The sequence below is a fragment of the Triturus cristatus genome, chromosome 10, assembly GCF_964204655.1.
Source record: "Triturus cristatus chromosome 10, aTriCri1.1, whole genome shotgun sequence".
Lineage (NCBI taxonomy): Eukaryota > Metazoa > Chordata > Amphibia > Caudata > Salamandridae > Triturus > Triturus cristatus.
Window position 1 is genome coordinate 375,316,344 of NC_140593.1, and position 15,433 is coordinate 375,331,776.

The 15,433-nt window shown below is 47.5% G+C and overlaps 1 protein-coding gene across 2 annotated transcripts in view; it reads left to right on the plus strand.

Annotated features, from left to right (window-relative positions):
* CPVL (carboxypeptidase vitellogenic like) overlaps positions 1-15,433 on the plus strand; it is a 628,799-nt gene that overhangs the window by 329,828 nt on the left and 283,538 nt on the right. For both annotated transcript variants that reach the window (XM_085631603.1, XM_085631602.1), the window contains exon 10: positions 7,703-7,801. In XM_085631603.1, the coding sequence (XP_085487729.1) occupies positions 7,703-7,801 (99 nt within the window). The remainder of the gene's footprint in view (positions 1-7,702; positions 7,802-15,433) is intronic.

Here is a 15,433-nt window from a genome sequence, read left to right on the forward strand (position 1 = left end):
GTTGCTATTACTCAATCATATTTGAAGCAAAATTTGAATGTGTCTCCTTTAAGAAACTGACATTGTATTTAATTAGTGGTGGGGGGGGGGAATGAACTATGCTTCCCCTTTAAATAGACACTCTTACCAGCACACTTTGACCCAGTAGAAGACGCAAGCCGAAACGCGTAGGTCATCCTCTTTGTATGCACCCCTGCACCTTGCTGTTGTTGGCTTCTTAACAATGAGGCTTGCTGCAATAATTAAATAAAGCCCTTCGTTGCCAGGACCTGTTTTGTGCCGTACTTCTGTTTCGCCCTTGGATTGTGTGGAAGGTTTGAGGAAAGAGGGCAGTTACGGGAAGCCTGTGTTGACATGTGTGTATATATGTGTATATATATATATATATATATATGTTTGTCTATGTCTGAGAATCTTTTCAAAGAAGTTACAATTGAAAGCACAGATATTTGGCCCTGGTGCTGAATTGGAAGTTGAGCCTGTTATCGAGGATGACTCTTAGGGATCTAGTATTGTCCACAGTTGTGGATGTATTGTTACGTAGGTGGATTGTGTCTATCCAGGATTGAATCGGAAGTCATTACATGAAGAGTAATTTAATTTTGGAAGGTTTCAGTTGTAACTGATAAAGTCATCCAGTCTTGAACTACACTCACAGAATACTGATGATAGTAGATCCCCGATTTTCTTAAGACTCCAAGTGGTTCCATATAAAGGTTGAATAAGGTGAGGGGTAGGATAGATCCTTGAGGGACCCCTTGAGCTAGGACCCTCGATTTGAGAAGCAATCATTAATTTTTATTCTCTGCAGTTAGCCCATGAGATATGACTTGAAACACTTGATGACTATGGCATAAATATGCATTGAATGTTTTAGTTCACCAAGAATCATTCAGTGGTTTACTGTGTCTTAGGACGCTGCAAGGTCCAGAAGAATCAGGAGAAATGAGTTGCAGAAGTCTAGGCTGCAAAGTGGATCATTGACTATCTGGAGCAGTGTTGTTTCAAAGCTGCACCCTTGATTGAATCCATATTAGTGTTCATCTAGGATGTTATATTGGATGTGTTGGTAAGTTGATCTGGTACACCAATTTCAGTGTTTGCACAGAAAGGGAGATTGTAGATGGGACAAAAGTTGTTGAGGTCATTCACATCTCCATTGGATTTTTTGAGGAGTGGATTAACTTGTCCGGTCTTCAGGCAGTCTCTGGGAAAGTTATTTGGCTGAGTTATCAGGAATAGGGTTCACCATATGGTTTGATGGCTTGTTTTTGTGATGGTTTTCAGAAGTTCTTCCTTCCTGATTGTGTCAAAGAGTTGCCAGTTGGGATGATGGTCCAGACACAGAAGCGATTTTGCTTTGAAGGCTTGGTCATTGAATTTGAGAGACGTGTATGTGGAGGGGCAGTTAGCGTTTCTTGACTGAGTCGATGAGGGACCTAAAGTGATTTGACCATATCACTTGGCTGTATAAAGCTAACCGTGTACTAACGTTGTACCCCTTGTCACGCTCCGGCAGAGGGGGGGAGGATGATTTTAGACGAGTGCTGCAGGAAAGGGAATCGATGCAAGCATTAGGATTCCCCCAACAGGCTTCCCAGACTTCCCATTTTATAAATATTCAGTTTGTATACTTGGTAGAGCATATCTAACCCCAGCCCAGTTGAAACGCTACTTCCCTCCTGCACAGGTGGGCTGCCTGCATTGCCGTGCACCTGATTTGGATCTTACACACATGCTATGGTCCTGCACTGTTAATGGTGGTCGGTACTCACTATCCTGCGGGAGGTCACGGAATTGCATGATATCCACACATGGAAGGCGTGCTCCTTGGGTACTTTCAGGCATAGCAAACAACATAAGGTGTGCATCTGCTTCTTGTCCCTGGCTCTCTTCCTTGCTAAGCGTGCGCTCACTCCAAAGGTGCTCTACAACCGCCCTGCAGGCGACACTGTGGCTTGGGGCAGTAAGCAAATGGGGAGCTGTTGAGAAAGATGCCCTCCACTATGAAGAGGTTTGTCATTTGCACAAACGACCTATCTCTTCCCAATGGGCTACTCTTCTACAGGTCCTACAGGGAGTGGAAATGACTATCTTTCCCCATGACTTACGCACGCCACCCCTATGAACCACCGGCTCCAAGAGGATTCCTGCACTTGATTTCTGTTTCTACCTTCTCAAGCTTTGTTTCAGTGATCCCACTGGCCTATCCGCCCATGCTTATACATTTCCCCTTTGCATGACACGGCCTGCTGCTGTCTCCTAGGTCATCAGCCCCACCTTCGCTCCCTTTCTTAATTTTATCCCCATTTTGCAGCAGTACACTTCTGACATTAACTGTAGCTCGCTGGCTGATTCTTTATGGTCATTGCTGTTCCTCATACAATTGTCCATTTACTGTTTTATGCTTCCTCCCATGATGCAATGCTCCTGCTGTATACTACTGTCAATTTGATTAACTCTGCCGAATGGAAATGTTGTTTTAATAACGAAAAAACAAATCAATACATTATTTTTTTTTAAAAGTGATTTGACTTCTCTCAGAAAACATTTCGGAAATGCAAGATTGATGGCAATTTTCTCCATTTTTTTTCCTGTAGTCTCAGGGCTGTTCTTTCCTCATACAAAGATTTCTTGAAGCAGGGAACCAATAGTTTAGGCCTTTTTTCTTTTTCCTCTGAAGTAGAGTGTGCTTGTGAAGCAGGACCGAGAGAGAGTCAAAAGTAATTGATGTCGGTGGTGGGACTGATGGGCGGTTGTAACTTCTGTGTAGTGTTGTTTAGTATGTTCATGTCCATGTTTTTAGTGTCACAGTGCCAGGTTATTGACTTTTTCAGACTGGGTTTAGGTTACACTTATTGTTTTTTTACTGTGGTTGACGAATGTTAGCAAGGCAAGCCAAAACACACAACCTGGCATATCGAGACACCACCTGTACAGGTTTATATAGAACCCACAAATCTGTGGATCTGAGTTCTAAGTGTTACGTTAGCTTTTAACGTTATCCCCTTTACTAAGAGTAACGCTATTTGAGGCTGGCTGGATACCACTGCACATTCACAATTCATCAATCTCATTATGTTGTTTAGAACATCAATAGGCAGTAATATTTTAGTCCATGAATAATAATGGGTCCATTTATCCTACTTTAAATACTGATATTGATTACATTTTACTGGAGCAGCACCCTATATCTACTTCAAAGGGCCCAGGACTGGATTGGCACCACTTGGCATGGTGAGACCATCAGTCCGGGTGCTGTACATGTGTGGATTGATTTCTTTGATGTCCCTGAGACTTCTAACAAGAGGCAAATCAGCAAGCCCTTGGAGTCACTTTGGTTCTGGGTTGTATTGATGCAGGTCCAGTCCTTCTCACTCTCAGGCAAGGAGGTCAGCAGAGCAGGAGTCCAGCATAGTCCAGCAGGATGACCGTCTTTTCAGCAGAATATCCTCGGGCCCAGAGTGTACTGAGGTGGTGGTGCCTGAGATCAATTACCCATACCCAATTGCCCCTGCTCTGGCACCACACTCACTACAGGGGGCGATATGCAGCCCTCTGTGTGGGGACAGAACAAAGCCTATTCAGGTGTAAGTGAGGCATTGCTCATCTCCACCCCCCATCAAGCCAGTTAATGTCCCATTAAGGCCCATCAGGTCAAACCTAAGCTCCCTATGTGTGTGGCTGTCTAGAGGGAATGCACAAAGCTCCTCTGTCACCCACCCCATATGTTTATTCAGTGACAGGCAGAAGGCACCAAATGACTAAAGTAAGAAAATGACAACTTTCTAAAAGTGGCATTTACAGAGTTGCAATTTAAAATCCAACTTCACCATAAGGTATGATTTTAAATTGTGATTCCAGAGACACCAAGACACCAAACCTGGGGGTCCAAGCTCTTCCCAGTTGGAATTTACACTTCTAAAATGTAATAAGGTAACCCCAGTGTTATTCTATGGGAGAGTTGTTCACTGCTAGGACATGTAAAACTTAAAAGTGCATGTGCTACTTTTTAAATACACTGCACCCTGCCCTTGGACTGGCCAGGGGTTACCTTAGGGGTGACTAATACGTATTGAAAAGGAAGGTTTGGGCCCGACAAGAGACTTAACCTCTTCGGTGCTCAGGACGTCCCCCGGCCGTCCAATGTCACAGTAGGCGTGTGCGGAGGACGGCCTGAGGCCGTCCAAACCCCGCCTGCTCATTAATTCTACCGCACAGTGGGAGAATTCGCGCAGCATCGAAGGGGTTAACTTGCCAGGTCGATATGGCAGTTTTAAACTGCACTCACAGGCTCTACAGTGTCAGGCCGGAAACATGGTTAAAAGGCTACTTAAGTGGGTGGCACAATCAGTGCTGCAGGCCCACTAGTAGCATTTAATTTAAAGGCCCTGGGCACGTGAATGGCCCTTTACTTTATATTTATAAGTACATTCAATATGCCAATTGTGAATAAGCCAAAGTTACCATGTTTTAAGCAGAGAGCACATGCACTGGTTAGTAGTTGTAAAGTGCCTAGAGTCCTAAAGCCAACAAAAACGATTCTGCAAAAAGGGGAGGAAGAAGGCAAAATGTTTGGGGATGACCCTGCAGAAGGGACCATTTCCAACAAAAGGCTTCTCCACTCTGAAGATTGGAGAAAACTAGTTTGCGTTTTGATGTAAATTAAATTTCTTTGGTTTGCCTTACTTTCTTTGTTCCGCTTGCCATAGTTTAAATGAAGTGGCCTTATGGTAAAATATTAAGTGCCTATGCAGAGTTAGTGCAATAGTCTGGTGCAGTAAAATCACTTCGTTATTTCTCCAACTTGACAGACAGGACCTGTGTAATTATGTACCTTCCTTTCATTCTTTTCTCAGAACACTGGTGTTTTAACCAGGCTCTACTAGACAATGATAGTGTCCCTTTGGACCAGAGCAATCCAAATGTTAAAGTAGTTGGGCAACTCCATCAAACGAGGTTAGGGGAAATAGGGTAATATACTAATTCACCATTCCTGGGCAGGACCTCCGGTTCTGTTAAATTCAGAAATGTTACATGGGATGCGTTCTTGGTTTTTGCAATGAACTCCTAAGAGACATTAATAAATGCTCAACAGATGTGTTCGCAGTATTGTGCATCAACGCACATCATAAGCAAACTGGTTTTGCTAGGCTACTCTGCTACAGGACATGATTGAGATTGAAAACTCACCATTAGGGATTTAGTTAAAAAGTTATTCTGCGGTCAGGAGAATTGACAACAGAGCTACAGTCTTGGCCTCTGTGTGTGGATGCCTGGAATGCTAAGTTGCTTTAAGGGAATGCCCTATCCATAATGATAGAATTCAGTTGTGAACGATCAAAATGGTGGTGTGTGATCTTTCGCTCCACATTGGTGTGTTTAATTCTTGTTTGGCGCAAAGCCGGCAGGTTTTCATGGAAGAGCTGGGTGTTAGAGAAGTTCATAATGCTGACAGCCAGGGGTTGTATCTTTGCTTAGCATTACAGATGCGTAATTTAACTTTTGTGGCCCTCTTTACTTCTCAAAACATATCACTTGCCTTTGCCTTCTGGTGTATCTTTTCCATTAAAAAGCTATGCTAGAATTACAGAGATAAGAATGTCTGCTGGTGTAAAATGTAAATGCTATTAACTATGGCAGATGGATGGCTGCATTTACCAAGCAAGGTGATTGAGGCTGTGTGAAGTCCTGGACTGGCAGTACCAAAACTGCAGATCAGACGCATCTAAGTTTGCATCCTGTGCCTGTAAAAGAGGTGTTTTAAAGTATTTTTGGTCAATTGTATTTTGACTGCTGCTGATTGTGATATCCTCAGGTTGTGGTAGTTCAAACATGAGGAAAATAATCCTTTCAAAGTATGCGGTCAGTGTGGGATGGGGCAGAGGAATGGAACAAGTGGAGCATGCTCCTAAAGATTTCAAGTTGAAAAATGAGACAAAAGATGCTGCATTAATTCGAGAAAATGTTGACATCCTTTCAGGTGGAATATCTTCTCTGCCTTGCACATGTGGTGGCACAAAACAACATTTCAATGACCGCTTATTGTATCTGGGCCAAGGACATTCTGGGAGCCTGGCAGGGTCAATGGGCTCCAATGCAACGAGGACAGTTTTGTAACTCCAAACTTACTTGGTTCTGCAGTTGGTGGTCAGAATTCTAAGCAGTTGTCATAGATTATACCCTGCTGTACCAGGGGCAGATGTTAAACTATGCATTTCTGGCCCACCTTGATATTTAGGGGAGGTCCAGTAAAGAGGAAGCAGTGTGGTTTTGTCCTGATCATGCCCTTTTGGCCTACATATGTCGCGTTTCACATCCTACTCGCACTAAACCTGGAGACTACCCTAACAATAGCAATATGGAGGATTTTGGGTGTAAACTGCTAAATTCAATTTCTTTGGGTCTAGGCTTCCCGCTACACACAAGAATTCTGGGCACCTGTACCAACCTAGAATTATATCTTGACCTGGCATAAATGTGCAGGCTGGTGTCCACAATGGGATATTATCCCAATGCAGATGTGCAGGTTTTGTTTATTTATTTTGAAATATTGCTAGACAATATAAACATACCTGAATTGTCAATGCTACCAGACCAATGCTACATTGTAGGTGCCCCAGTGAAGAAATGTCCACTGGAATGCAGACTTCTGAAAGTGGCCTTTTCGGTTCACCACGGGCTCATATATTCTCATTTCTGGTACGTAAACCAAGTTCTGATGCAGTCTTCTTCGGGAATTGTGGGTATAGTTCGAAGACATTTATGGCTCCAGAAAATCCAGCAATGCTTTGATGTCTGAACTCCTTCAATAGTTTAAGAGATTGTGCCCTGGCCATCTCCGGCCATGTTTTACCTAGTCTGGACGTACCCACATTCAGTCGCTATGTTTTTACTGGTTTCTAAAAACCAAGGTGTCTACATGAGGCAAGGAGGATATTCAGAGCTTGCAAGTTGAGTATCCACGTTTTGTTGGCTGACAACTCAAGTGAAGTTTGGTTCCTTGGGAAGAGTTGTATAAAATGAGATTCAGCAAAGTATGCACTAAAGCAAGGAGAATTCCTAGATGTGCTCAAATGATGTTTAATGGACTGTGATCGCCAGAGTTAGTCATGTTTTATTTGTATTCTTTACTAGCAGGCAGTGGCTGCCGCCTACCTACAGAGGTAGGGCGGTCGCGGGTGGAGAGGGCGGCGGGTTGGGAAGGGGGGGAAGAAATAAAATAGAAGTATAAAAAAAACGACCTGCTGCTCCGCAATGCTCCAGTCCCTCTGACGCCTGCCTCGCTGTTCGCCTCGGACAGACAGCCAAGCACACATGCGCACTTATGAGTGCACTCTACTCCTCCCTGACATGCGCCATCCTGCCCTATACTTTTGTATTGCTTGGCTCAGACAGCATAAATAAAATGATAATAACATTGCGTTATCTTTTTATTTATCGTCTGCTGGTACGGGCTGCGGGGTGACGCCCCTCCGCCATTATGGAGGAGCCGTGCCTGCTAGCCGGTTCAATATGGTGAATACAGGCTTCTTTGGTAATGTCGTCTTCGCTACTAGTTTCAAGTGATAAAAGTAATGCATAATATTCTCTTCATATGTTTAATGAAATCGTAACGTTACTTGAACATAGTTGCATTCCAGGTAACAAATATCAAATATGTTAGGCTGTGCCAGCTTTAATTTGTTCTTTTATATCACAGGTGTTCGATTCGTTATTGAACGGCGACACAACAGAGTACCCTTCCTTCTACAAGAATATCACAGGATGCGACAACTACTTTAATTTCCTTCAGTGCGAGGTAAGATACCTTCTCAGACATTTTCTATTTAACCGGTTATTTTTTGATAACTACATGCATCTAACTATATCTGCTTTCTAACTTTCTCTGTGCGAAACCGAGCGCGTATCCTTAAAAGAATATAGTGTTAGGCCTGTTTTTCAGTTCCAGTTCCAGTTCTGAATGCTCCATACTAGTTCTTTTCCGTGGCTGCAAGAAAACTGCTCTCTTGTTACCTTGTAAAACGGCTCTGCTCTGTTATGAAATATGACCTCGCCAGGGTTTGTGGAATACAGAGTATCTTGGAGGGGATTGCATGCCTTTCCTCGTACATCAGGCGCCGAGGGACGCTGGGTGTTCTGAAATGCACATTTGCTGGTAAGAATCTGCCTTCCTCCTACCGCCCTCTGAGCTCATCTTTTCACGGTTGTCGGGACGCAAGTTGCAGCTGTTTCCACTTGTATTTAAAGTGGGGGGAAGGCTGGCAAAGGGTAGATCCATTGTGCTATATGTCTGCGAGTAAAAAAAGAGTAAAGTTTTACCTGTGGTGCTTAAAGCCTTTGTTTTGTCGTTTTGGCAGTTTCTTTGTTTGATGGTCTATTTCAAGGCGGTTTTATCTGCCATCTTCTTAAATTGTTAAATTATTTTTCTTTGGCCGGCAAACTTTAATGATAGGTTGTACTTTAAAGAATCTCTTCAGACGGATAAAGCAGTAATGCCAAAACTCCTCAAAAGTAAGAATGTGTAACATCTGGGGATCAGACGTCTGACTCTGGCATAAATAATTGTATTGGATACAAAAACCAGCAGACAACAGTCGCAAACAACAAGGCTGCAGCACTGTACTCCACCAAGAACTAAGCATCATCAGACTGTATCAGTATGGGAAGTAGCCGTAAGACCTTCCAAGTAATCTATGGCTCCCTCTTTTTGCATTAAGAGTGAGACATATTTTCTCAATTACACTCTCGATCTGTCTGGATACTGGACCCTTTCCTAGTAAGGTATCTAGGAATTCCCTCCTGCACTGACCTGTGTGTGTAATGCAGACCACTTTGAACTCGACCATGCTTTGGTTGGAAGCCAGTTCAATGGTAACAGGATGACAAAGACCTGATCACATTTCCTGGTGTCCGAGACCAGTCAGGTTGCAGCACTTCGAGTTGCTTTAATAGGGTCAAGTGGATTTTAGGAATTCCAACTAATATAGAATTAACCTGAACCAGTCTTTAGTAGACTAGGGCGATTTTTTTGTGTATTATTGTAACGCCCTGAACGTCTCAGGATCGTTTAACAGACACGATAATGAGAACGCAACAACTTGTGAAGGTTTAGTTATTTTAATGAAGGCAAAAATAATACAAGGAATAAACAAAGGTTATAGTCACTGGAATCCTCCAGGCTAAGTACGTTACCAGCCCACAGCACGGATGGTCCTAACCGTCCTCTGCATATACGCCGATCCCGGCGTATGCCAACAGAGGGCAGAAATGAAATGGCCGACAATGCCAATCGGTAGGCTGTGAGGGGCACGAAGAGTGTTGGGGAGAATCGAGGAGTCAGGGAAACACCCAGCCGGGGTCTCTACCTGAAGGGAGCAGCCGCTCAACCTCTTCCTCAGACTGCACCGGGACGCGGAGTCACCTCCTGGTGATGCGTCACCGATACCCCAATCACAAGCAAAGAAGACTGAACCGAGAGCAGCCGCTCGATCGATCCCGTGGACTTCCGAGTCTGTAACGCGGCAAACACCTCCTGGTGTGCGTTACAGCTGGCAGTCCCTGTATCTCTGGTCGGGCTGGGAGTTACGACTCCAACCAGCAAAAGCGCCACTGCGCTTTGACTCAGCCGAGTCAAAAAGCGAAGCTCAATGGTTATCCGGTAGAGCTTCCGGGTCCTTCACAGGTGACGATGGGGCAAGACACGGCCCAGGGAGTAACGACTCGACCTACCTCCGTTCTTGCCTTACTGGAGCACCACTCCGGAACACTGCTCTTCACTAAGCAGGTACGTCGGTGTAAACACAATATCCGACAGCGTTGTACCTCCCGGTTCCTCCCTTTATAGGGCGTGTTTTCCTTGAGTTATGTAACAGCTCTCCTGTTTACATAAGGGCGTGTTTTCCTTGAGTTATGTAACAGCTCTCCTGTTTACATAAGGGCGTGTTTTCCTTGAGTTATGTAACAGCTCTCCTGTTTACATAAGGGCGTGTTTTCCTTGAGTTATGTAACAGCTCTCCTGTTTACATAACCTCTCAACCGCTAAGCATCCTGGGAGATGTAGTCCGTTTTCGCTGGTTACCGTTTTCCTCCCCTCGCATGACAGGAATTCTTGACAGTACATCCTCCCTCTCAGCGGCTCCCCACGGGTCCAGCGCTGGCAGGAAAACGCCGATGGAACAAGGAGACCAAGCGCGGAGCATGAACCCCTTCAGCCGGTTCCCATGACTGCTCCTCCGGGCCATAGCCTTTCCACGCAACCAGGTACCACAGCTTCCCCCTGCGCCATTTGGACGCCCGTATGCCCGACACTTCATACTCCACCTCCGACTCCACGCATACCGGCCTAGGTGTCCCAGACGGCTTGGAGGGTGCTGGTTTGAGCAATGATACATGAAAGACAGGGTGTATCCGCAATGACTGGGGCAAGCACACCTTCACGTTCACGGGACCCATACACTTGGTAATTCGATAGGGGCCCATGTACTTGGGATGGAACACACTGTTCTTTCGAAACCTCATGTTTCTTGTGGATATCCAGACGTAGTCTCCAGTGCGGTACAGTGGCCTGGGCCTTCTCTTCCTGTCTGCCGCAGCCTTGTATCTTCTCTTGGCCTCTATTAGGACAGCCCTTGAGCGCATCAACGTGTCTTTTATGTGTGCCACCCTGTCCGCTGTGGCGGGAATCCTGTCCTCTCTGAACGGATGTAGAAATGGCAAGAACCTGGGATGTTGGCCATAGTTGCTATAGAACGGAGATGACTGTGTGGAGCTGTGAGTGGCGTTGTTATAGGCTATCTCTGCAACCCATAGCAAGTCGACCCATTCTTCCCTGCCCTGGTCCACAAAACATCGCAGGTACTGTTTGAGCGTTTGGTTCAGGCGCTCGGTTTGGCCGTCCGTTTGAGGGTGGTAGCTGGTGGACAGGGCGGTCTTAACATGCAGCGCAGTGCACCAAGTCTTCCAGAATTGCGCAGTAAACTGCGACCCCCGGTCCGACACGATCACCCCAGGTAATCCATGCAGTCGTACCACATTATTTAGGAGTAGTGACGCCAATTCCCCGGCCGTAGGGACTCTCTTGCAGGGGATGAAGTGCCCCATTTTCGTCAAGTAATCCACCACCACCAGTATTGCCGTCATCCCCTGGTCTACCGGTAGGCCCACCACGAAGTCCAGTGATATGCTATCCCATGGTCTATCCGGGGTCGGAAGTGGATGTAAGAGCCCTTGGGTTCGGCCATGGTCGGCCTTCATGGTAGCACACGTAGGACACTCCTGTCCCCACCTCCTGACATCCACTCTCATGGTTGGCCACCAGAAATGCCGTCCCATGCTAGCCACCGTTTTTTCAAAGCCCAAATGACCTGCGCATGGAGAGTCATGGCACCAGATGAATGCTTGTTTCCTTAGCCTAGGCGTGGGTATCAATAGGCACCTGCCCTTCAGGGGTATCCCGTCCTTCAGCTGCCATTCTCTGTGACTGAGGAGCCACCTCCGCCATGCGAATGACCTGATCCCTCTCTTTATTCCCCTCAGGAAAGTATCCGGTTGGATAACCCCCAATACCATCCTCGGGGAAATGATGGAATGCTCGGTCGCAGGCAATAGTTCCTTAACTGCAGATTGACGGGACAGGGCGTCCGCCTTCCGGTTTTCCGTCCCCGGCCGATATGTGATGCGGAAGTTGAACCCTGCAAAGAAGATCATCCACCGCAGCTGTCTGGGAGAAAGGTGTCTTGTGGCCGTCATGAACTGTAGGTTCCGATGGTCCGTGTACATCGATACCACATGTCTTGCCCCCATCAACCAATGCCTCCATTCGGTGAAGGCGTCCTTGATTGCGAGAAGCTCCTTCTCCGCAATATGGTAGTTGCGTTCGGCGTCGTTGAGTTTGCGGGACATGTACGCAACGGGATGAAGCACCCCTGTGTCGTGGTTGCGTTGGGACAAGATAGCCCCCAGCGCCACATCCGATGCGTCCGCTTCCACCACGTAGGGGAGATCCGGATCGGGGTGAGCCAACACCGGCGCCTTACCAAAGGCGCTTTTCAGGGCCTCAAAGGCTGTGTTCGCTTCAGGGGACCAGACAAACTCCTTGGACTTCCTCAGTAGCTGTGTGATTGGGGCCACCAATCCTGAAAATCCATCTATAAACCGCCTGTAAAAGTTGGCGAAGCCAATGAAACTTTGGACGTCCTTCACGCTTTGGGGCACCGGCCATTCTTTCACCGCCTTGATCTTTCGTTCTGCCATCTCCTGTCCCTCTGGACTCAGCATCACTCCGAGGAATTCCACGGATGTGACGTGGAAGTCACACTTGCTGAGTTTACAAAACAGCATGTTTTCCCTCAGCTTTTGGAGCACCGCTTTGACGTGATGTAAGTGCTCCTCCACACTGGACGAATAGATGAGGATGTCGTCGATATATACGACCACGTAGATATCCAACTCCTCTCTGAATACCTCATTCAAAAAGTACTGAAAGGCTGCCGGGGCGTTGCACAGACCGAACGGCATGACGAGGTACTCAAAAAGGCCGAACCTGGTCTTAAAGGCGGTCTTCCACTCGTCTCCGTCCCTCATGCGCACCAGATGGTATGCCCCTTTCAAATCCAACTTGGTGTAGATACGAGCTTTCTTGACCTGTTCCAGAAGTACACTGATGAGAGGCAAGGGGTACCGATTCTTTACGGTTATCGCATTCAATGCCCTAAAGTCCACACAGGCTCTCAGCTCCCCATTAGCCTTCGGGATGAAGAAGAGTGGCGAGGCGGCCGGAGACTTGGACGGGCGGATGAATCCTAGCTTGAGGAGTTTATCCAGGTACCCCCGGAGATGCACGTTTTCAGGCTCCGTCAGGGCATACAGCCTGCCGCTGGGAACGCTGGCCCCTGGCACCAGGTCGATCTGGCAGTCAAACTGTATGTGGTGGTAGCACTTCCGCCTTCACCTCATCAAATACATCCTCAAAACTGTGATAAGCCTGGGGGAGAGCCACATCTTTTTCTGCCGCTGTAGCCGCCGTCTGACTCCCGCTCTCATCTGCGTCAAGGGATTCCGTTCTTATTCCACAATGCAGGATGCAATACGGTGACGTCAGTTCGATGCGATGTGTTGGCCAATCCACAGAGGGGTTGTGTTTCTGTAGCCACGGCAATCCCAATATGACGCCATATTGGGGCGCTCGGATGATGTTAAAATCGATTTGTTCCAAATGGTTCCTCCCACATCTCATCGGAAGGACCCCCGTGTGCTGCCCGATGGGCCCCGTCACCAATCGCCTTCCGTCTACAGCATAGACGTCTTCGGGTACAGCTTTGGGAAGAAGCACTAGCCCTAGCCTGCATGCCTCGTTGTGGTCCATAAACATGCCAGTGGCCCCTGAATCCACCATGGCCACTACGGGTATCCACTGGTCATGCACTCCCACGTGCACCGTGAGAAACAGGTGTCGTTGTCCCTTAGTGACCGAGTTGGAAAGTGAAGGGATGGATGAGTGACTCCGAGATGCCCCTTCTTTGGTCTGGGAGTCCTCTAGTTTTCCGCCGGTACGTCCACCACGGCTGTTACCGACCGGTTGGCCCGATAACGTGACGTCTTCGGTTTGGCAGGGCATTCACGTACGTAGTGGCCTTTTTTGCCACAATATAGGCACAATCCTTGTTTACGGCGTGACTCTTTCTTCGTGGCTGTGAGGCTCGCTCGTATTGCGCCGATGTCCATGGGTTCTCCCTTGGATGCGATGGCAGTTTCAGGACTTCCCACTGTCACATAGGATGGAAGGGATTTTCCTTTTCTCCCATGATCTCCCTTTCTTTCACTTAGCCTATGTTCCAGCCGTAATACCAGGTTGATAAGGCCCTCACATGTCTTGGGTTGTGGGTCAATATGAGCCACGGCGTCCTTGAGCTCATCGCACAGCCCGTGATGGAAGAGCGCCGTCTGTTTAGCAACAGGCCACTTGGTTTCCGCAACCAGCCTTCGGAACGCGTTGAGATACTGCACCAGGTCGTTGGATCCCTGTCTCAACTCAAGCATTTCACGGTCCGCCGTGTACGAGTCAGCCCTTCTGTCGAAGACCTTCAGGAATTCCTCGCGAAAAGCACCCCAATCACATAAGATGGGGTCGTCCCTGCTCACCAGAGGTACGGCCCATTGTGCCGCGTTTCCAGCCAAATAAGATATAAGGAAATCCACACGAGCCTGACTCGTGGGGAACGCCCTTGGTTTGCACGATAAATGTAGCGCCACTTGTGTGAGGAATACCTGCACTGTGTTAGGATCCCCACTGTACCTCTCTGGTGTTGCCAAGGGGACGGCTACCGGCATTTCCACTACTACCGCAGGGGTCTGGTTCGTGAGGGAGGTGCTGGGCGTGAGCGGGTCCAATTGGATAGCATCCAGTCTGGCTTTTACATCGGCTGTTTCTTGCCTGGAGGCAGCCAATTCAATTTGCACAGTCGCTAAAGCAGCCAGCACATCATCAAGTGTTGCCATGTCTGTTATCGACCGGGAGACAGTTAGTGTTATTAAGGTCGGATATTTTGTAACGCCCTGAACGTCTCAGGACCGTTTAACAGACACGATAATGAGAACGCAACCACTTGTGAAGGTTTAGTTATTTTAATGAAGGCAAAAATAATACAAGGAATAAACAAAGGTTATAGTCACTGGAATCCTCCAGGCTAAGTACGTTACCAGCCCACAGCACGGATGGTCCTAACCGTCCTCTGCATATACGCCGATCCCGGCGTATGCCAACAGAGGGCAGAAATGAAATGGCCGACAATGCCAATCGGTAGGCTGTGAGGGGCACGAAGAGTGTTGGGGAGAATCGAGGAGTCAGGGAAACACCCAGCCGGGGTCTCTACCTGAAGGGAGCAGCCGCTCAACCTCTTCCTCAGACTGCACCGGGACGCGGAGTCACCTCCTGGTGATGCGTCACCGATACCCCAATCACAAGCAAAGAAGACTGAACCGAGAGCAGCCGCTCGATCGATCCCGTGGACTTCCGAGTCTGTAACGCGGCAAACACCTCCTGGTGTGCGTTACAGCTGGCAGTCCCTGTATCTCTGGTCGGGCTGGGAGTTACGACTCCAACCAGCAAAAGCGCCACTGCGCTTTGACTCAGCCGAGTCAAAAAGCGAAGCTCAATGGTTATCCGGTAGAGCTTCCGGGTCCTTCACAGGTGACGATGGGGCAAGACACGGCCCAGGGAGTAACGACTCGACCTACCTCCGTTCTTGCCTTACTGGAGCACCACTCCGGAACACTGCTCTTCACTAAGCAGGTACGTCGGTGTAAACACAATATCCGACAGCGTTGTACCTCCCGGTTCCTCCCTTTATAGGGCGTGTTTTCCTTGAGTTATGTAACAGCTCTCCTGTTTACATAAGGGCGTGTTTTCCTTGAGTTATGTAACAGCTCTCCT